We start from the raw sequence: 22,806 nt of genomic DNA, 5'->3' as shown, positions 1-22,806 counted from the left end.
CTGATCTATGTCATTCATAATTAGGACACTGATCGCGTCTAAACGCCTGCAACCAATTATCAGAAATCATATGCACGAGTTTTATATATCTTGATCTCCGGTGAAACCCCGAAGACTAGCTCGCGGAACCCGTGTTCAGTGGAACAAACGGTTTAGAACCACTGATATAGTTACAAGTAGATCTGCTTCGAGCTCAACCATCACCGCGGAATGATGTTTGAAACTGTAATTACATATCCCGTGATGTCATGTCTTTAAATTGCAACATTATGTTTAAGGGGTGCGCCGTAGATGCAGATAGCTCGGAAGGGTACGCAGTAGTTGGAAAAACTTTGACAACCTCTTTAATTAGGCTATAGTCGTTCATGAAACTACATGTCGACATGAAATTAATGCAAGTAATGGACTAGCTACTAATCGCTTTTTAAAAGACCCACGACCATTTACCTTCATCATGTTCTAAATATGACTTATTTGTTCTAGCCTGGATTACGTCACATCAGCAGTTCTTAAACTTTCTGACCGGTGCCGAAATCTGGAGTTTATTAGCTTCTCGCGACTCACGCCTCACATATCAACATGAATGCATTTTGTTGTTTATATACAACGTTTCTACAGGCATGTTAAAAGCGGAGAAGGTCCAGACAACCAGTTGTACGCAACCCTGTTCTATGGAACATGTGTGACGCTCGCGATTTCAGATCAGAATGGAATAATTTTTTCTGCGGATCGCATTTGTGCTGTGCAGCTCAGATTTGAAGGATGGGGGTATTCGATGCTGAAGATTTCGACGAGCAGACATATCAATGTGGAAAGTTTCGGCAAACAAGTAACGGTCTCTAATATATCGTTCATTTATAATTGCGAATACAGCTAGATCCATTTCTTTAAATTATTCGTATTTGAGTATTCGAAAAATATATTGGGTGCGGCTGTTACGGCACCGCACACCCCTCTACCTATTTTGCCCGAGTATTAACTGTGCAAGAATAACCAATGCCTCGCTCATCTTATCATGATAACAAACCAAGTTGTGCAATGCAAAGGTCGGCATATTTTCATGATCAAGTCACATTTTTAACGACTTCTCTGCGTGTCTCAAGCGTTGGCAATAGCCAGTCATATTTTGATACCATGTAAGCCATATTCATACGACCCGGTTCAGAGAATTCATATGGCCTACGAAGCACCTGTACAAGTTGTAGTAACGCAACAGCAGACTGGTATACGCCTATACTAAGGCAGTGGTTGGCAAGTTGTGATCCGTGGACCGGTCACGAGACGAACTACTCACTGATCCAAAAATGTGAGACTCGCAAATTATAACAATGGACCACATAAAGACATTCTGTATTCTATTCAAGCTGCGATCAACGTTTAGTTCATAAGAATTTCGATGATTCCTTCGCTCCTATTTAAGATATAACTATCTCTCAAAGTAGTTATCTGGATGTTGACATACGATCAGAGTTGGTCAAAGTATAGTAAAGAAAGATACTTAAGTAGAAGTGGAAGTAGCGACGAAAAAATCTACTCAAGTGCGAGTAGAAATACTTCTTCTATAAGCAACCTAAAACTACTTGAAGTAGAAGTAGAATTGACTGACTTTAAATCTACCCAAGTAAGTAAGTAGTTGTGAAAACATTCGTAATTCGTTCGCATGGACTTTCGAAAACTGTAAATGGAGCCATGCGGAAGGTGTAGAGAGATTGATTCATATTGATGCATTCCTGGAGAATTCAATTTTTTGACAGAATAAGCAGTCGTCCTCATCATGGGATGTAAATGATAGTATTTATATGTAAATGCGATATTAATTCTTTGTTTACTCGAACACCCCGTTTTAAAGAATATCATGGCATGGCGCACTCCCCAATATTATAAGGCCCCTAGTTCAGTCGAGGAGCCATACGGAGAAGTTGGGTCGAATACGGCTTTAACACTTAGCGCGATTAGTATACGTTAATAAAAATGTTGCAGGTAATAAAAATGCCAAATAATGTATAGCTTTACTTTTGGAAATATAAGGAATTACTACCCTTGCTTTTATACTTCAACATGTATGTTATCCAAACAAAAAAAAAAACGGAAACCACAATTAGAACTCAATGTATAATACTCGTAATTGAAAGAAAAATATAAATACTACTTCTAAAAAGCGGCAAATATATTTCAGGTCTGTTGTCCAGAAAAATTCAACGGTCGTCTGCTGGAACATATCTAACGTTAAAAAAGTCGAAGTCCGCTTTTCAATATTAGGACAAGGTATCGGCTGCTAGATATAACAGGTAATTGCCAGATTGCGAAACAGCAGTTTCAAACGCTATGGGGGCCATACTTACTGCGATGACATATTTGATATGGGCGACAATACAGTGTGAACGGAGCCACGCAACCCGGTATCTAAATTATATTCCGCGATACCTTCGTTGGAGCATATTTGTCACTCCATATCTACTGTGCGCGAAGCGCAACGAAAATTCTAGGAGTTACATGACTTTATTGAAAATTGGTTGGTACTACGTGAAAACAGCCTCAGAATTTCTTCTGCTATCTTTCTTATTGAGAGATTAAACTACTTTTACCTTTCAAACTGAAAATAGCGAAAAGTAAGTAGGTAGTTCACAAAATAATAGAAAGTAGAATTAAAAGTAGCGACAAAAGATCTACCTGAGTAAGTACCAGGCGTAGAGAAAAACTACTTGAGTACTTCGAAAAAGTGGAAACACTTCGTTACTGATCCCCTCTGCATACAATTATATGTTTTTGGCGACTGGAAATATACAGACAATATTTTTAAACTCGTTATCGTTGATTGTTTGCATTGTCATGCATCGTTATTGACTGACTCGGCTCTTCACCAAATGCAACAATGCACTCAGAACCCTGTTTCGCTCGTAATATGTCATATGTACTGTCGCCAATATGCTTAACATCAGCAACAAATACCAATATCGTTTTTCCAACGTAATTCGCATTTTACCCAGCTAAGTATACGTTTGATTGAGGTGTCAGTCAAACGTCAGAATTATTAGAGTGTGATGATATTAGCAATGATCTAACAATATTTGGACTTTCTCGGCGTTTTTCGACATGTGATTATCATGTGATTATAAAATACTTGCGTAGTTCTGCACTATAATGTTACAAAGCTGTTAATAATGCAATGCAATTGATGTTATGCCAACAATGCCGTGCGTATGTGAATACAAGAGCAGAGTTACAGTCGAAGCAAACGACTCTGGATTGCTGAGCGAACAAAAATGCAAACACATGTCATCGAACTGTGAACCTTTCAGAACAACACCTATAGTATATAAGGCAGAGATAGGGTAGTAGCGAGATCATTATTTTAAATAGTTGTTAGCGTGTAGATGAGACGTTTTTCGTGATAACTATCTGTCAATGATTATGAATTAAATGAGGATCATTCAAAGATCAATGAAGTATGGTCGATGCATCCAACGTTTAAGTAGAATATGTTATATAAGTAGATAGATAGATGGAAGGGATGGTACAAAATGTCTGTCCACGTTCGTGTTCGTCTAGCGCTGGGGTGGCCAACCTGCGGCCGTGGATACGTAATTCAATTAGTATGTGTTGCCATAGGAGGTAAAGAAATAACAGCATGCAGCAACGTGACTGATAACAATCGACCCACCCGAAGACGCATCATCATTTGTAACTTGCCCTAAATTTTCGAAAACACCCCCTCCATCACGCCTGCCGGTAAAACCCATCACATTGGCTGAGAAAGTAATTAATGTTGGGTAGTAATATGTAAAACTACTAATATTATTATAAATGACGAAATTCACTAGTAAATCTGCAAAAATTTTCGCGCATCGCGCAACTATTAGCCTTCCTATTACATAACCAAATACCACTCCCGATTCGGGTGCGTATAGCAAGCTTTTATTAATAAATAGATTCGTCCGGAGTTCATCAGAAATGGACACATACACTCTAACTTGGCCATTTGGCGTCCAGCTAGCTCATTACGACTATGCCCTGGAATGCTGCCGTAGGCTACATCAGTAGACTAAATGCGGCCGTGAATGGCAGAAAGGTTGACCACCCAGTCTAGTGCATTGGTTCCAAGACTAGTCTCCGTGATCATACTGGGGTCCGTAAGACAATTCTTGTAGGATAACGAAGCACGTTGCAAATAATTAAAATGATCCAGAAAAAACAAATTTCAAAATATTTCTGGCAACTATTTTTGAACTAAACTCGATTGTGGCTCGACATAATTAATCGCTAATTAATACATAAAATAGAGTACTTTAGTGTATAATTATTAGATTTTGTAATTTTAATCGCTCATCTCGCGCTTCAGTGACACTATACGCCTTTTTGGTTTTATTGTGCCATCAGTTTACCTGTATTCGCAATCATGAGAGGTGAGAGCATCGCTTGCGACCATTGACCTGTAGATCCATCATAGGCATTTCTGCGATGACCATTGCCGCGCCAGGACACACCAGACGTAAAAAAATTTGGCTAACATGCTAGATCACAAAAAGAGTGCTGCCGAAAAGATCACTGGCGATAAAGCCGTGGCCAAAATTATCATCTGATGTTAGTTGGATCCTTCGATATTGATATGTTCGGGTACCGAAATAGCTGGCACCGTGTCTAAGCACCACGTGGTACAAATGCGTTTCGCGGAGGAAAATATTGCTGCCTGCGTCGAATTGCAAACCGAAAAATAATATTTTTGTTAGTACCAGCAGCCGTAGAAGGAACTTTGTACGGCTGTCGATATTCAAATGTAATGTGCGAATTTAAACCCGAATATTTGAGAGATGTTAATTATTTTTAAAAACGTTTTTACGCTGCGCGCGATTCAATGCGATTTCTCTCTTCGATTTCAATACAGGAGCGTCCTTTGCAATCTGAGCCCTACAATATGCTACAGATGTGAACAGCAGATAAAATGATGCGCCCGATATTGAAATGCCAACTAAGAATCGTGTGCTCCCCACGAATGAAATTTGTTTCTACTATACTTTCAATACTGGTTGGAGGTCAAGAAATAGCAGCATGTAGCCTAACTAATGACATGACTAATAACAATTGGTCCACCCGAAGATGCATCATCCTTTATAACTTGCCCTAAATTTTCGAAATCACCCCCTTCATCAACTCGCTACCGGCTAATCTGATCACATGGGCTGAAAACGGATAATTGATAAGTAGGCTAATATGTGAAACTACTAATATTATTGACGATATTCATTCGTGATTCTGAAAACATTTTAGCGGTTCGCGCGATCATGACATGTCCCAGTATTTATTCGTACACGACCCCTCGTGATTTCAGTGTCAATAGTATGCCGCTATGAAAAAGTATACTAGTACGAAGTCTACTGGAAATGAACATAAAAAGTTTAACATAGGTAATGGGTATTTGGAGTCAAGTTAGTTCACTGCGGCTATGACCTGGAATGCGGCCGGGGGCTAAATAAATAATCGACAAGGGGCCGTGAATGGCAAAAAGGTTGGCCACCCCAGCTTTAAATGTACCCTTTTCGGTAATAGTGGAGATTCTGATGGAAATTCCTTGAATTTCAACTTGCTATCACAATATGCATGACGGAACTGCAAATCGCAACATGATCACGAAACTAAAATAAATCCAGTATAGCCGAAAGCGATATTGATTTTCCAGAATATTGCTCTTTTCTATTTCTTAATAATATGATGAAACGTCCCGTCACTGCTATACGGGACGTGAAAACGTGCTAGAATGAGATTATTAGCTGTAATTCTCGCGCAGTGGCAGCTCCTGATCAACTACAAATGAAATTTTGGGCGGAATGATCTAAATTGTTCCTGGGCCCAAAAGATTCTTGGACTAGCTCAACAATACTGTACCAAGATAATATAAGATAATGATTGAAAGCTTCTCGCCAGCAACATCTTCATGGGTGGCGACATTCCACAGACAGGCAGAACGACAGAAAACCTCGTAGATAGTTGATAGTATACCACTTGAATAGGCCCGCTCCCGAATTGGACAAATTAATTCATTTTCATGAATGTAAAAAACTCAATTTATTCTACATGGGATATTTTGAAACTATTTGTGATCTCTCCTCAAATTGAGCATATATATATTATTGGTATGTTTCTAATTATGTTCATAAGTGACTAATTTTGAAAATTTTCACGCACAAACTTGCGCAATTACTATTTTATTGTTAAAAAGTGCAAGAAGAAATGGGTGGGGCACAGACGATTCTGGCCTGACCTGTGATAGCGCAATTCATCTTATATGGTTCCTAATTTATTATAACCATATAGCAGTAAATGAAAACTACTGTTTCACTCATTCCGAAAATTCGAAAGTTAAAAATATCAGGTTACCATAATTCCCCGAAATCACAAAGAAACAAGGATTTCGGGTTTGTTGCGTAAAAAGATAGCGTAGTGAAATAATATAATGTGTAATTCGTTGCGCCGTGTGTAGGCGTCACACTCCGACAGTGGCAGCGCAGTAAAATAATGCGGCAATTGACTTCGCAAATACAGGATTTAGTACGAATTGTGAAGTCACGACGGCCAATATGTAGTGGATTGATAGTAACCCCCATCCCTGATGTAGCTATTAATCCATACCTAGATTCAATTGTGAATATGGTATACTTTCTTGCGAGCGTGAGGATGAAGTCTTATAATGGGACAAGAAACAATGCCTAAATTGAATGAGCTACCAGTTTTAGTTTGTATAGATGTGAATATGACTCCGAAAAGGTCAGTATCTCAGTAACTATGAACCTTAACGCATGTCTTTAATGCTTGCCCTGTGCAATGTGCAATGTGCATGCATCATTCTAGCAAAGTTCACTGAGGTCAATCCCGCACATAGGATATTTTGCTTTACTAAAATTATATCAATTTGCTAGGGATTCTATAAATTATTCTATTCATTTCTGCTGGTGTTTAGTAGGGTTGATCAGATTTGAAAAATTGTGATGAAACTTCGATGCTTATGACACAAATAATGGTTTAGTATATAAAACACTTTTATGAACAATTTTGGTCATCTTCATCGTGATCTTCCAACCCGGAGAAGCCCCCAAAGATCCACAGAACAATTCTCATTACTAGTGGATCTTAAAATGTTAACCATGTCAACGGTTTATAGCTTTTGTGACATTATCAGTCTAAGACGGGTCGCGTAGAGATGAGATATTGCAATAAAATACCTATGTTTTTGAAATTCTACTTAAATGCAATCCAATAAAGGCCACGTTCATTTCTGTTTTGCTCTACACAACGTGTCTATCATGTTTAAGGGAATCATGGTTGCAAACCAGCGGTGCTTCTTCAATGTACGTTCCTAAACTAGGCTTACCACACGTCCTCTTTCAAGAGGATTTGTCCTCTTTTTTGACTTTTTTGAAAGTGTCCTCGGAGGACGGCCTTTTGTCCTCTTATTTGAGATTTTGTCCTCTTTTTTGAAAATTTAGGTCAGATTTAGAGCAAATTGCGAGTGATATGCCGTAAATTAGCAGAAGTGATGCTCCGGCGGGTATTTCGGAGTGAAAAACGGTGATTTTAGCTCTGAGCGAAAAGATGACCTTTTTTTCAGTCATCCACCTGGCAATGTGGAGAGAAAAACGGTATTTTGAGCTCTGCGCGGAAAAGATGACCTTTTTTTTAGTCAACCAATCGCAAAGTGGGAAAAATTCACCGGTTTTGGGGAATTCTACTCCGGTTTTGCAAGTTGCAAATTTCTGAAAAAGTGTCCTCTTTTTAGATTTCCAAAATATGTTAAGCCTATCCTAAACAAGCCGATGTTAACCGTGCAACCAAAACATGATTCCAATGAACATGATAGACAGGTTGTGCAGAGCCAAACGGAGATGCATGTGGCCTTTAGAACTGCATTTAAGTACAATGTTGAACACATACCTATTTCGTTGCAATATCTCATCTCTACGACTGATAACGTCACAAAAGCTATAAACCGGTGACATGGTCAACACTACAGATCAAATAGTAAGGAGAATTGCCCCGTGGATCTTTGGGGGCTTTTCGAGATAGAAGATCACGATGAAGATGACCAAAATTGCTCATAAAGTGTTTTTATGTACTAAACCTTCATTTGGGTTACAAGCATCGAAGTTTCCTGACAAGTTTTCAAATCTGAACATCCCTAGAGTTGTTTTAAAATGATATAGCATATTTTAAGTATGCCTCTGCCCTTCCTTGTCCCTGTTATCGGTGTTGCCGCGGCTGGTTGTGCGACGGTGATCGGTGCGTTCGGAGCTGTGATTGCAAGCAAGTATAGACAGATATTTCCAACGTTTTCCCACGATCACCTTTAACAACATTCTGTGGATCGATGGATTACTTTTCCAATTATCGACACATTCTACAAAACTGTTGAAGTTTCCGACTCTTGGCTTTCATCAGTACGCACATATCTGTTGTGACAAGTTTCAATTGTCAAAATATGGCAACGACTAACTAAACTTAACTAATTGAAATACAAATGCAGTGTATCCAGCAAATCGCTATTGAAATGGCGAAGAAAGATCATAATTCTATTTACGTAGAAAGACAACTTCTGAACACCATGGACGAAGTTAAGTATGTAAATGCTATACTGCTGCCTGATGAGAAAGCTGACTCCAGACACAGCTCACAATTGACTTATTCGTCTATTATGCGATTACGATTTGGACAACAATATTAACTCTAGCTAGGTCATCTCTCGCAAAAAGTCGGTATGAAATTGAGATGCTAATTTCTAGAAATGAATTCTAATCATGATCAGAGCAATAATTTCTGAATATTTCGCATTTATTTTTCAGAGAGAGCATCTGACCAAACTGATCCGGATGAAATCGATAGGTTACGAAGAGGTGGGTTCGTAAAACATTCCAATGAATGAAGTGCAATCCAGCAATCCACGAAATCAAAAGTAAATTAATTTCGGAGCATCATCATTGCCTGCATTCTCTGAAACTGCTATAGCTTGTGAGTAACATGTAAACCATCCATCCACGACATGATAATAGGATGTTCCTTTATGGCACAGGCGTCCAACCCGTGGCCGGCGGGCCACTTCTCAAAATTAGATAAAATATCAAATAATAAATAGCCCAGCTATTTCATTGTGAGCTTGCAAGGCCAACCAAATCTTTGAATCACCTGACTGCAAAATTTGGGATATAGATAACTAAAATATTCGTTCCGACGCATTGGCGTATACGCCAGGGGCTAGCTACAATTTTCATAGATCTTCGTTCATGACCATTTAGTATTATTTTTTGTGGTAGATATATTTGATTGGATAATTGTCTTAGCAGTTCGCGCGATTTATTGTCACTCATTTTTTAGCTTTTAGTCTCCTCATAATTAAAAATTAAAATTACTGCCAATTTCCTGAATAGAGTCTGACCATATTCGCAATTATTATGAGAGAACGTGTCGTCTAACATCCGACTTCACGTCTGCATTTGCAGAAAGATGTTCGGCGATGAAACCTTTGTACAAATTGATAAACGCATATTCGTCGAAATATTCGATATTTATATGTTCAAGCGTCGAATAACCACGTCCTTAACGAATCGGCCCAGCGGTACATAGATGCGACATATGCAAGCGACAATAGTATTAGCCGAACTCAATCATTAAAATTCGAAAGCTTTCGCCCTTTGCGCGGTTAGGTAGTTAGTTAATTATGTACAGATGCAAACTCAATTTTCATGAAACAATTGTTATCGATTCTAATTCGTAGTAACATAAGAATTCTTTTCATCGTTACCTTATCCAGTTCGTTCGGACGACTGAAAAAAGTTATCAACATTCAAGTGGCCGAGCAATGGTTTCCAAATCTCATGTGGCCCTTAACCGAAAAGGTTGGAAGCCCTGTCGGAAAAGCATTTTCGGATTATCGTTGCTTGGTGGATAATCCGTGGGATATCAACTAAAAACTGAAATAACTCCGCTTTTACTGGTTGGAATTGAGTTAAATTTGTTTCACATCGTCTATGAAGACAGCTCAACAATTACACGGGGTTGGCAAAAAAATCTAATTTAATTTTTTATTTTACCTAATAAATTAAATTTTGAATTGGACCTGCGGAGTCCTATCCTTGTTAGAATTGAACCAAAGTTGATGTGCAGCGTTATATAGGGTAACCTGACAATTTATTCAGTGAAAGACTGGAATCGGGGAATCGGGGGTTGTCTCTCGTTCAGACACAGCCTAATGATGGCCCAAGATTGTAAAACCGTAGTTCACAAAGATACTTTCAACAATATCAAAATTTGCCTATTAATAACACTTTTTGAAACCAAAACATGGAATATTTCAAATAATAGAGCCACTAATTTCATTTTTGGATTCAGCGAAATAAAAATACCCCAAAACCGTTGAAACTTTCTTGGCACCTAAATGTCTGTTGACTAATGAATCATTAAATACGTTTCAATTTTCTTTTACTCATCCTGACAATAGGAGAGGCATTGCCTCACCTTCCTCCCGAGACCGCACGTCACAGATGCCCTCTTAAAATACCACGCCTCTGAAGGCGTCGGTCGAATTCATCTGGTCATATCTTCATTGGTGTGCGTCTTAGAGGCTTCGTTTTGGTTTGTATGGAAAGCTAGCAATCTTCTGATTTATATGATACCTAATTCGATGGTATAAGGCATGACAATTTTCGAGCACCGACCATCTTACATAAGGAGTTCGGCCGAAAATACGCATGCAGAAAATAGTGGTTATCACCTAAAACTTCCAGATATTTTCCGAGTGGGAAATCTAGTCAGACATTCTGACAGAACATCAGAAGTCGACTTGTACGGTATTCTGTGTAATTTTTTGCCGTTTTAAACATCAATACTTGTTCTTATGAGTATTCTGAAGGGGTTTGGTAATTGTGGTCACGCTTCGGTGATTTTCAAGAACATAGTTAAGTTTGTGACCGAATATGAGTCATAAACTGGTTTACTACGCCTGCAAATGGTTGGATACGACATGAGAAAGTATACCACCTTGTTTCATGCCATTAACTGGGCGGTAGGGGTCCGATTGATCTTGAAGTTGACCATTATGACCACTTACTGACCACGCCCATATGTAAATTTTTCATGTATTTTTGATTTTTCGATAACTGGCGAGCGGCGCGGTTTACGGCCATGGTTGACGGCTGGTTCGAAACCAGGCAACGGTGGCTACGCACTGATGCATCATTTTTGACTCTCTGACGCTATCCCGGGGGTCAGTCTTGAAAATGAGAAAGAGAATGAGATTTTTTAGAGAAAAAGTTTGTTTATTTAGTCTTTTAAAAAACCCTAGACATGTCTTGGGGTGTCGATCGAGGGCGGAAACGGTAGAGGGATATAGTTCTCCAACTTTTAAACTGAAACAGCCCAGATTTAAGTCTTGCTGAGGTCACGGTATGAATATGAAAAGTGATGGTCAGTTTCGCGAAAACTAACCTAATTTCAAAAGGGTTCTGCCGCCTGGTGAGAAAGTTGACATCGATACAAACGCAGGTTGCAACCATCGATCACATTTGCCTAAGTCATTTAAATAAGCAGTTACGATTTGGAAACAATGTTAATTTAAGGACACCACTCGCAAAAAGTGCGATTAGGTGAGATTTCTCGAAATGGTCTTTGATCATGAGCGGGGAATTGATTTTGACATTTTCTGCATTTATTTCAGAGATTGCAACTTACCGTGATCATCTCGAGAGAGTCCGTATGAATGAGATAGGTGAGTTCGATCACTGTTACAAGTATTGAATTGCAACCCAGGCGAGCAAGAGTAAATGTAACACGAAACATCGTCATTGCTTGCATTCTCCGATACTGCTGTAACTTGTGAGGTGGATTATAATTCCACGATGTAATAATATGATTATCGTTATCGTCACGGTATCAGTAATATGAAGGTTTCATAACAGAGCTGTCAAATACATGGCCCACGTGCCGCCTAGGAAAATTACTTGCAGCGTATTATTCAACATATTTCTAACATTAGTTGAGATATTTAGTTAGAAATTATATCACGTAGATAATTCCTTCAAGATAGCAAATGTGGTATATGTTCAATTTTTGTCGATCAAATTATAAACAAGTGCCGGCAGTGTTTTGTTTTTACTAGGACCGTAACTGCGGCACCAAAAAAAACCCTCAATTGGGTGAAGGCGAGCTTCAAGGGGGCCTAAAATTATTTAGTGAATGAACAGAAATAATAGAGTATTTTGTCAAGATTTGTTCTATTTTCTTCAATATTTTCGTGCTACGCGCGATTTAGTGTTGATGGAATTGTACAAATAGCCATTTTAGCGTCAACCATTATCTCTTCGAGCCGCACCAAGACATTTAAAGTTTAAACCATTATGGTACGACGATAAGTATACCAAAATATTCTGCTGCGAGAAAACATTGGCTGTAAAGGGCTGAACTTATGTTGACCGAAAACTGCTATATACAGATGTCAAATTGTTTATTAGCGCCTACATACCTGGTGCCGAATCTTCATGTCCTGGCAATCTGAATCCCACAAGGCAAATGCCATTCCAGAGGGAAATATTAGCAGCGAAGAAACACCAATTTCTAATCGTGCGCATTTTTTAGTTCTTTACATTAGAGTGATTTCAATATATTTTCACACAGCAAATATAGAAGGTAATGAAATTGGAACATGTAAAGAAGCAACTAACTAACGAGCCCACTCGATTGTGTTTGAATATTATTACGGCCCTTCAAATTTTCATGACAGCACCTTTTCAGCTTTGCCGTTAATCTAGGGTTGCCACATTTTTGTAACACAAATTCCGGACGCCTTTTATCGCGTACTAGCGTATTTCAAAATGAGGTATGAGCACATTGTCAATCAATATGACGTCACACTAGCAAAGCTCTGTCTATCGACTAGAGGTGGTTACGATCCGGTTCAGGAGTACGTGGTTGTGTGTTGTAAGTTGTAACCAGGGCCGAAGTCACATTTTTTCTTCCCTTTTTCTCCATAATAAACATTGATCCTAGGTCCACCGTCGATCCACCATCGATGCAACTTCTGTGACTTACTATATGCATCGTCTTTTTATCTGCATCTGGTCGTTAAATGATTTGAATGAATTGTGTCAATAATATTGGTTCTTCCATATATTACTATATAATTTGATCCTCTCTCCGCCTACGTGACCAGAGTTAGCGGCAGAGCTGGTGGAGGAGTATGACTTCGAAAATGCAAGGAGCGTAATTGCATGTAGGCTACAACGTTAAGTCATGTTCATGTCACACCGATAAGATCATCCATCAGCCTAATGCCTGTGCGCTCTCCACCATTGAGCTATATAAACACCGCACATCCGGCGGTTTCCAAACTATTATGGCCGCAAGTCCATTCCCACTTTGAAAATGCTCCGTTGCCCACCTCAAAATTTGATAAGCTGATTACTAATTAAATGTCTGCACATTTGCTCCGACTCACCCACGGCCTATTTTAGAAGCTGATTTGATTGCATTCAAAATCTTCGTGCACCACAGAATAAAGGCAAATTACCCCCAGGTTTAGAACCACGATCTTTGAATAAAGCATCCAAACGGCCTTTACCGACTCTATGAATTTACCGTTATCTTGTAATTGCGATTCCAATTAAACTTATTTCTGTAAATGAATGTAATTTTTATTTATTTTTGAACGCAGTTTTTGCGAGGGCGGTAGTATTAAAACCAACACATGCGATACTAAATCGCGCGTAGGACGAAGAAAAATTTCATGTAGCGTAAATCTGTCAAAAAATAATACTGTTTCTGCTGATTTAGGAAATTTCTATATGAACTTACTTCAAAATTGCGGACATTTGAGCATATTTTAGAAATTCCTCCCGGACGCAGTTTTAGAGTGAAATTCCGGACATGTCCAAGAAATTCTCGACCTACGGCAACCCTACGTTAATCTGACTATGTGGACTGAGAGAAGATAAAAGATTATAGCAATATCTGCTGTGCAATCAACAATATTATTGACTGATTCTATCATGAATTATAGAAAATTTTGCCGCTTCACGCTATTACTCCAAATAAAGAGACTCATTACCGAGTATAAGAAATTTTGCTCACAAGTAGGGTCAAACATGAATAGGCCCTTAAACGAGGTCTAGGGCGATCCCATGTATGTTTGTTTCATCACCATATGGCGGCCCTAAACCAATGTTTGGGGAGCCCTGGCGAAGTGGTGTTTCGGCCCTAGTTTAGACAGCTGTCATTATCATCATTAGGAATTGTTCGGTGATATTGACATGAAACCACGTAGGGTAAAAAGTGCACAGACAGAGTTCAGACATTTCTGGAAAAGTAGCTGAATAATAGCTATTTAACGAGGGAAAACGCCATTACGCCACTATATTTTATGTGACGTAAACGAAGCCTAATAGTTACACAAATTATATAATTGAAATATCTGTGTTCGCACTAAAGTATAAGTATAAACTGTGAGCTATTAATGATGAATTACACTATCACGGGTGACGCCTGACTCGTGTGGGCCTCATCTGGTTTCTCGCGTCATATTTATAAACTATAAATGTTCAAATTCCTTGATCTTCGGTGTCAAAATTTTAAAAAACTCAATCATGCAATAATATAACGATAGAAAATACACATATTTGTTTTACATTCATTCATCTTGTTTCAATTTTCTTTGACTCAACCTGACGACGGGAGAGGCAATGCCTCACCTCCCTCCCTTGACCGCACGTTACAGATGTTAACCCTACTGCTGCCTGATGAAAAAGTTGACATCGATATACTAACGCAGGTTGAAACCGTCGATCACATTTGCCTAAGTCATCAAAATAAGCAAGTACGATTTGAAAACAGTGTTATATTTAAGTCATCTCTTGCAAATGCTGGGTACAGAATTTAGGTGCGATTTACTTGAAACGAATTTTTATAATTTTCAGGACAATAATTTTGAATTATTTTTGTATTTCCTTCAGAGATTGCAAGTCACCGAGAGCATCTGGCCAAATTGTTGGAGATAGGTGGGTTCGTTCAATTTTACATTAAAGAAATTGCACTCCATGAAGCAATTGTATATGAAATTCGAACCATCATCGTTGCAAGCCTTCTCTGATACTGTTATAATTTGCGAGGTGCATCATCCTTCCACGAAATGATAATAGGATGATAGGATAACCAAAATCTTTCCTGAAGTGGTCAAAATTTGAAGAAATGTCAATTTCTCTAATCTTTGATTTTACTCATAATTTCTCCGTATTAATCACTAAAATTATTGATTGAGGTGAGAAAACGCTAATGAAAATGTTAATATGAACAAATATAGCTTATTCATGCATCAAGTACCAAATCAACACTTTAAAACTTGTCAGAAGTGGTTTTGTTTGCGTGTCTTGCGTCTGTGAAATGAGAAATCCTCTCTTATTATGGACCAAAAATAACGTCATGTACCAAAATTCGTTCAGAAATGTCAATTTTTGTGATTTCTAGTTTTACTCAAAATTGCCTTGTAATAATACGCATAATAGCCTACCTTATTGGGCATACAAATCCACTAAGAAAACGAAGGAATGTACAGAAATAGAGGCTACCATAGATTATAAAAGGATAGAAACACTTCATACATTTTCCAAAGTGGTTTAGTTTGCATGATTTGGGTCTATAAACTGAGCAATCTGCTGGTATTACGGAATACCATGAAAATCGTTCATGCCCTTTTCTTGTGGAAGGACATCCTTCCCTGGTTTCAACCTTGGAGTCAGAATCATCAAGTTCGTGTTGGTTCAAATGTGTGGTTTTGGATTTATATCTATATAGGAAATGTTGAAGTCGTTATCGGAGTCATTTTCTGTATCTTTGAGCCCTGTCGAGTCTTCTGGAGCTTTTTTTGCCTGATAGTTTTGGCAGTGAAAACTTACTGCAATGCGGAACAGGTGCTTAAGAGTGGATGGCATAGAAGGATATACAATGTCAATTTATTTTTTAGTTATTCTGAACCTTGGAAGAATGTCACCCATACAACTATAACAGTCTTTTATAAGGTTTGGAATTTCCCTTCAACTTCTTCAATAACAAATGACATTGAATGCCGATCTTCCTTTAGACATCCCTCCACATGTTCCCATCATGTCTCGCAGATTAAATGAAATTCCCAGTTTTTATCATTGTCCCCAATCTTCATGCCAAAGTGAAGTTAATTAGCATATTATAAACCGTACTTCTATCTATATTTTATGCATAATTTGTTTCAAACTGATATACCGGCCACAGATATATCAAAATCGGACTTGCAGGCAGATACATTTGTGATGTTGACATTAATGATGATCCACAATCTTTAGATCCACAATCAGATCCACAATCAGAACAAGACGAAAAGGAATTTGAGCTTGCTTGCTGTGTGTAGTCAATACTGATTAACTGAGACTGAAAAGATGATTGTTGCTAACAACCAACTAATATGAATTGAATGATGGATCAATGTGACGTCACAGTAAGCAGGAATTTCAATACAGGAGCTAGAAAAACATGGTGCAGGCAGCTTTAAAAGCTTAAAATAACAATTAAACGACACTTGAGACAAATAAATGCCAGAAACATGTTTTACTAAGGAATACGGTATAGGAAATATCAAAAAATCGGCTCAACTAAATTTTTGTTACATGGTGTAATAGATTCAAAAACGACCTACTTAATCTCCTCCTGTCGTTATAATAACACTGTTGCCCTACCTCGCCAGACATTACTTCATTGTTCAATTTCCACCATCGTCTAATTTTTCTTTTCTTTTTCTTTTTAATTAACATTGCTACAGCCAGAATGTATAGCGTCGAATGTACCTGTTTGATGCAGGTGTGATCAAACTAGTTGACCCTCAAGGTCGTATCGATTATTCCTATCTAATCCCGAATACTGTGCATGCAAATTTTCTGTACCACTATTATTGCCGTGTGTTGTTATGTATTTTGGTTAAATGAAAAAAAATACTCTCTCTCTCTCTTTCTCTCTCTCTCTCAACATGGATATTGATACAATCGTAATGGTAATGTGGCCAAAGGGCCACACGAGATTTTCAAACCATTGCGCATAGGCCACTTATTAGTCGTCCGATAGCATCGAACCGCATTGGGTAACGGTGCAAACAAGACTTATCTCACTACGCATCAAATTCAACAACAATTATGTCTGCGCACATTATTGCTCAGGCCGCGCGAAGCGCGAACATTTCGCAAAGATAACAAATGGATACAATCAATATTATTGTTGCTTGCATATATTCCGTGTTGTCTTTGTATACCGCTTGGTTGATTTGGCAAGGACAGGGTTATTGCGCGCTTGAACAAATGGACATATCAATATTGATGGTTCCGGCGAACATCCGTCTATCATTTTGTGCCAAGGTTTCATCGCCGACGATCTTTCATTGAGTGCACACGCAAAGTCGCATATTCGACGACATAATTGCGAATATAGTTAGACTCAACTCTGGAGAGGGCACAAATGCTAAAACTATGAAATCGAGTGACAATGAATAACGCTAAAATTCTAAGAAAAATTTCAGGTCAAATAATACCAGCCGTGAAATATTCTACTTCATGATAATATACGACTACGATAATTTGTCGGAACTGATATTTCAGCAACTGTCACTGTTAGGCTAATCAATTTTTGGTTGACCTTGCAAGTTCACAATAAATTATATGGATAAATATCTTTTTGATAGTATAACAAATTTTGAATATTACCTCGGGGGCCACTCGAAAGGTACTCGCGGGCCAGAGGTTGGCCGCCCTTGCTCTAACAGGAGACGCAACTCTCCACGATACTTCTTGACGACCTTTTTCGTCACAATGCCATTTTTTAACAATGGAAAATGCGGGACTACATGGGTTACATAACCAGGAGAGCAAAATAAAATTTTAAACTTTCGTAGTCAGTGCTGCAGTAGCTTTCAATTGATACCCATTTTATTTAACAAATGTCACATCCGGAAAGTCAGTGTTAATATTGCATAAATATGCTTTTTTAGAATGGAGGAAATGATACGTTGAACCAAGCACAGTGTGACGTGATAATTCGTAGTTTCTACACCAGTTAATGACGCTTTAGTGCCATACTTCCCACCAATGTTCCCTCTAAGCTGCGCACGTATTTAAATGCGCAGTGCTAACACTGTCTCTGCGCACAGAAAATCTAAGCTGCGCACAAAATATCCGAATTGAGGACCTGTCCATTAGTCGTTACGCGCTGCTATCCACGGGTCTGTGCAGTGAGTTGGCGAGCGTGCGCACACTTGTCAAAATTAGGGGGGACATTTCTTCCCACAGTAATGGCGACGAATCAGCACGATTACTTATATAGATTCGAATTACGAATTCGAAGTTCTGAATTTTCATTTTCCAGACGCCATATGGGTAAAAGAGAAGAAGTACATGGCGTTTATGGGCGAGGCCGAGGCTTTGAATCAGCGACGTAATGTTCGCAAAGGACGAGAACTCCTATCTGGTGGTCTGTTCCGGGAAGTCGCTGTAAAAATTATCGAGAAATCCGATCGCGCACAGAAGGAACTTGCTGTTTTGCAGAAACCGGATCATGAAAACGTCGTGAAATTCATTGATTTTGATGAGATTGAGACGAACGGATTGGGCCCGCATCTGTACATTATTATGGAGCTGTGCGAATGTAATCTGGAAAAGTTCATGGAAAAGCGCAAGGACCGATACCTGTCAATTGAAACGTTCATTCTCATATCCAAACAACTACTCGGTGGACTTGAATACATACATAGAAACGGATTGATTCACAGAGATATCAAACCGGATAACATTCTCGTAATCCAGGACAAAACATTTAAATATTCTGATTTCGGAATAACCAAAGAGATCCTCCACGGAGCGGCGGAGGTTATCCAGACGAGAAAGGGGGTAGGATCAGATGGATACCGCGCACCAGAAACGTATCGAGATGGTATTGTAAGAATAAGCAAAGTGGTTGATATCTTTTCCCTTGCCATCGTCCTGGCCCAACTCATCAGCAAAGGCCAACATCCTTACGGTAGTAATTGGAACTTTTGGAGAGCCAATATTATTCGCGGTGAAATGCTGGATCTTTCAAACGTCGGTGTAGGAATTCGCGAGAAAAAAGACCAGCTGATTGATGTACTTACTCAGATGCTATCGAAAGATGCGGGAGATCGACCATCTGTTGAGGATATACGACACCATAAATTTTTCCTCAATGAAACTCGCGGTATGTAATGCTGGCTTCTATACGACAGGTAGTAAACGGTTATATTGTCTGTTGTAGCTATATTTTGATATGCAGTTGTTGATGTATGACGTTATTTTGAATTCTCTACTATAGTTTCTCACGATTACCATTGACGAGTGTAATGACGAGTGTAATAATGACGAGCCGAAAATATTCGGGTTCATTTCCATATGAATGTACTATTCCATTGTATATGGAAGCTCTGTTCCTCCAAGAAGCTCTTTTGGTGTATCTATATCAGTGGTCCTCAAACCCGGGTCGGCGGTACTTTTGGGGTCCAGAAGACAACATTTTTTTGACCGCGAGACACCATGCAAAAACTCACATGAACCAGAAATTTCTCAAATTTTGGAATATAAAAATTTATTTCAGGATGTTATGGTTCCGCTGTCAAAAACGTGACCAAACAGGGTCAAGCTGGCCTCGAAAGTCAACCACATTGACACTAAAATCGAACGTCCTGTTTTCTGTTGATGCCGCAATTGATAAAACTGCGTTTCGTGAATTTATTTAAAGTACGATCTATATTATAATAGCTATGATTGCATTTTTTTAAATAAGCAATTCACTTGTTGGGTCGAATAGATTACATTGCTACTCGAACGGTTGATTGGGATTTGTCTGAATTTCATTGGGCTTAGATTTGGCTAGATCATTTTACAATACGCAGATAACTTTGCTCCTGAATGGGAACTCTGATTTGTGGGAAGTCCCGCAGCACGATAAATTGATACAAACGTAGATATGTACTAATGGTTATTAACCTTACTTATAGGCCTACCTGTGGATCGTTTTTGCTAACCTGCAAATCCCGAATTTTCAGAGCGTCATAAGAACAAAAATCGACCACAATACATATCTGTCTACATATCTCATTCATGACTGAGACCATAGATTGCTGGTGCATAAAATAAATTGCGCATGAACAGAGTGTTACCAGAACAAAACTATTAAAATGCTATTCTCAGACTAAGCTAAAAACACTGTAATGAATAATAATTTCAAATCAGTATGATATCCACTGTTTCATGTCAGTAATGTCAGTTCATAAATGCAAGACTTCACTTCGAAAATTGCAATCGTATTGTTTACGCTTAGTCCAGTGATTCTCAACCGGGGGTACGCGAAGCATTTTCAGTGGGTCCGCGAAACATCAAAATAGTTGATAAGCTAATTTTTATTTTTATTTTAAATACGGAAAATCACGAGGCAGTTTCGCTTCATTACTAGTTACCTTATTTCAAGAAATGCAATTGCAGAATTCGCTTTGAAGAAATAGACGTCAACAAGTATAATCTTATTTTCGAGAAAAGTCATTTTGTTGCTGTTCATCAGTAAGCCTACGGTTATTATTTGCACAAGACAGATGACGATTCCACGATAATTGAGCTAAATTTGAATTAAAAGTTTGTGGCGGTCTTCGGGGGTTCGTGACGGTCCGAAAGGTGTCCACGAAGATAAGAATGCTGAAAACCATTGGTTCAGTCGAAGCGCAACATCGTGAATACTAGTTCCTTAATTACACATGGGCTGATAAATAATATATATATAAAATTGGCATTTCAGAAGGACGGTATTTCTATTTCGAACCCCAACATCTGTTGTGTACGCCACTGCACGCGAAGTACCACCACAAAAATCGCAGTCACAATGCGAATACTGTTTGGATTTATACTTGCAACCAATGATAGCCAAGACGGGCGTATTATCACAAGTCATATGTATGAGTTGAGTATGTGTCTCCACCCCAAAGAAACCCGCCGGACTGACACACATAACCGCTAGTTTTAAAATAAACATCGGTTAAGAACCACTGATATGGAATATATAATAACGGAGCTGGTTAATTCCACACAGAAGACTTGCATATCTCATTTCAAGAGATACGCAATGGAATGTAATAACCTACTTGATAGAATGGTATGCGACGTCTAGCTGTCGCTACAGAGTCGTTAGTGGCAGTGATATGGCATATTTAGGCGCCCGCCCGCCACTCAACCTGAGTATACCACCATAACGTCTTATATGGTGTGCCTGTGGACACAAGTAAATCTCACGGCTCAGGGAAATTGGTTCACGGCATATTTTCAATTTGGCTAAAGACAATTTGACTGTAATTTTTGACCAACTTGTCGAACGCGAAATTCAATAAAAACGGGTATCAATCGAAAGCTACTGCAGTACTGATTGCGATTGTGCATTTACACCATATAGGACACTATGACACAACCCTCTTGGTGTATATCATCAGTTCGACTTCTGTTAACTTACATATATCAATTTACTTTCAGTTGTTTCCGGAGAATGCATCATTTGCTACGGGAACGCAGCGACCACAGCTTTCATTCCATGCGGGCATGTACATGTTTGTCCTGATTGTGCTCCACGTCTCGACGAATGTCCCACATGTCGCGCAAAGATCATACGCCCGATGAGAGTGTATCCGATCTAAGGTCGCGTTCGCGATATGATCTGATTCAGTAATTATTAACTCGATGCCATTGTACTCAAACATGTATCATTTTCGGAAAATATACTGATAAGATTCGTTCAATAAATAAATCAAATATATTTGGGTTCTGTTTGTGAAGGATAAATAATTTCAAGTCACTAGTTTACCGCCATGAAATGTCGGAGGTCACGTTATTCCGTTGGCGTTAGTGAGGATGGTGAGAACGTCATGATTGCATTTTCTGCGCAATCGCCCCGAGGCAATCCTCGGCTCATATTCAATCGGATAATCATAGATAAGCTCTCAGTCAGGTAATATTAATTAGAGTTCTCCACGGCTGTGTATTGGTGCAAGTCTCGTGCTGTAGTTTAGTCCTATGTTAACGCCCAATAGCAGTTGTAACCAGGGCTTCGGAGCAGTGGTAAATGTTGCATTGCTCCAGCTCTGGCTTCGGCGCTTTCTTCTATCATAGAATAATTTCAGCTCCGACTCCGTAGCCGCATTATTGCCACTGCTCCGACTCCAGCTCCGGCTCTGAAAACGATTAAATGGGCCTGTTTATTTCAGGGGTTGTTGTTGTTGTTAGTATGGTACATATGGTGTTCCGCTACTATGGATTTTTACACCAGGTCTCAAGAGTCTGAAGGATCCATTAGCGTCACAACTGTCTGCCGGTGAGGATAACGAATTCAGCCACTGGTAGTGAAATCCGTGGATCTGATAACAGTTTTGTGAGCTGAAACGGTATGCCTAGATTCGCCGCTGTCGTCTTCAAGTGATTGCGGTGGTGCGAGTAGCGTTCGCAATGAGTTAAAAAGTTGTCGACCGTCTCGTCAATATCGCACGTATCGCACAAACCCTATGTTGTGACATCCGATTCTGCGAAGGTGCCAGTGGAGTCTGCAGTGGCCCGTTTACAATCTTATCAGAATTGATTAGATTTTTAGTGAGGATATGCTGCAGCTTGGCAAGATTGTTTGCGAAGCGAATATTTCGCGATATTGCGAATAATCATCTGATTCCTTGAATTCATCATTGCATCTTTCCTCACAGTGTTTGGCGATTTGCGATCGTACTTCCTT

The 22,806-nt window shown here is 39.0% G+C and overlaps 1 protein-coding gene across 3 annotated transcripts; it reads left to right on the top strand.

Moving 5' to 3' along the window:
- Positions 1–395: 395 nt before the first annotated feature.
- Positions 396–21,843, top strand: LOC145434943 (serine/threonine-protein kinase stk11-like). Of its 3 annotated transcripts, none has more exons than XM_080312169.1 (6): positions 396–829; positions 8,829–8,879; positions 11,696–11,746; positions 14,982–15,026; positions 18,406–19,251; positions 21,564–21,843. In XM_080312169.1, the coding sequence occupies exons 1-6, from the start codon at positions 763–765 to the stop codon at positions 21,722–21,724; spliced, it is 1,221 nt and encodes a 406-aa protein (XP_080168295.1). In that variant the 5' UTR covers positions 396–762; the 3' UTR covers positions 21,725–21,843. The 3 variants fall into 3 exon arrangements, with proteins under 3 accessions (XP_080168295.1, XP_080168296.1, XP_080168294.1); XM_080312170.1 differs by lacking the exon at positions 396–829 and adding an exon at positions 4,322–6,759; XM_080312168.1 differs by lacking the exon at positions 396–829 and adding an exon at positions 6,868–8,292.
- Positions 21,844–22,806: the final 963 nt, after the last annotated feature.

This window comes from Botryllus schlosseri, chromosome 3 (assembly GCF_051294905.1).
Source record: "Botryllus schlosseri isolate E-star chromosome 3, Bs_hap1, whole genome shotgun sequence".
Taxonomy (NCBI): domain Eukaryota; kingdom Metazoa; phylum Chordata; class Ascidiacea; order Stolidobranchia; family Styelidae; genus Botryllus; species Botryllus schlosseri.
This window is presented reverse-complemented; position numbering and strand designations above follow the sequence as displayed.

Excerpts from the sequence above, each read along its gene's own strand:
- LOC145434943 (XM_080312168.1), top strand. The coding sequence starts at position 8,205 with ATGCCTCTGCCCTTCCTTGTCCCTGTTATCGGTGTTGCCGCGGCTGGT. Across the intron at positions 8,293-8,828 it reads GTTCGGAGCTGTGATTGCAA|AGAGAGCATCTGACCAAACT; the intron begins GCAAGTATAGAC and ends TTTATTTTTCAG. Across the intron at positions 15,027-18,405 it reads GGCCAAATTGTTGGAGATAG|ACGCCATATGGGTAAAAGAG; the intron begins GTGGGTTCGTTC and ends TTCATTTTCCAG.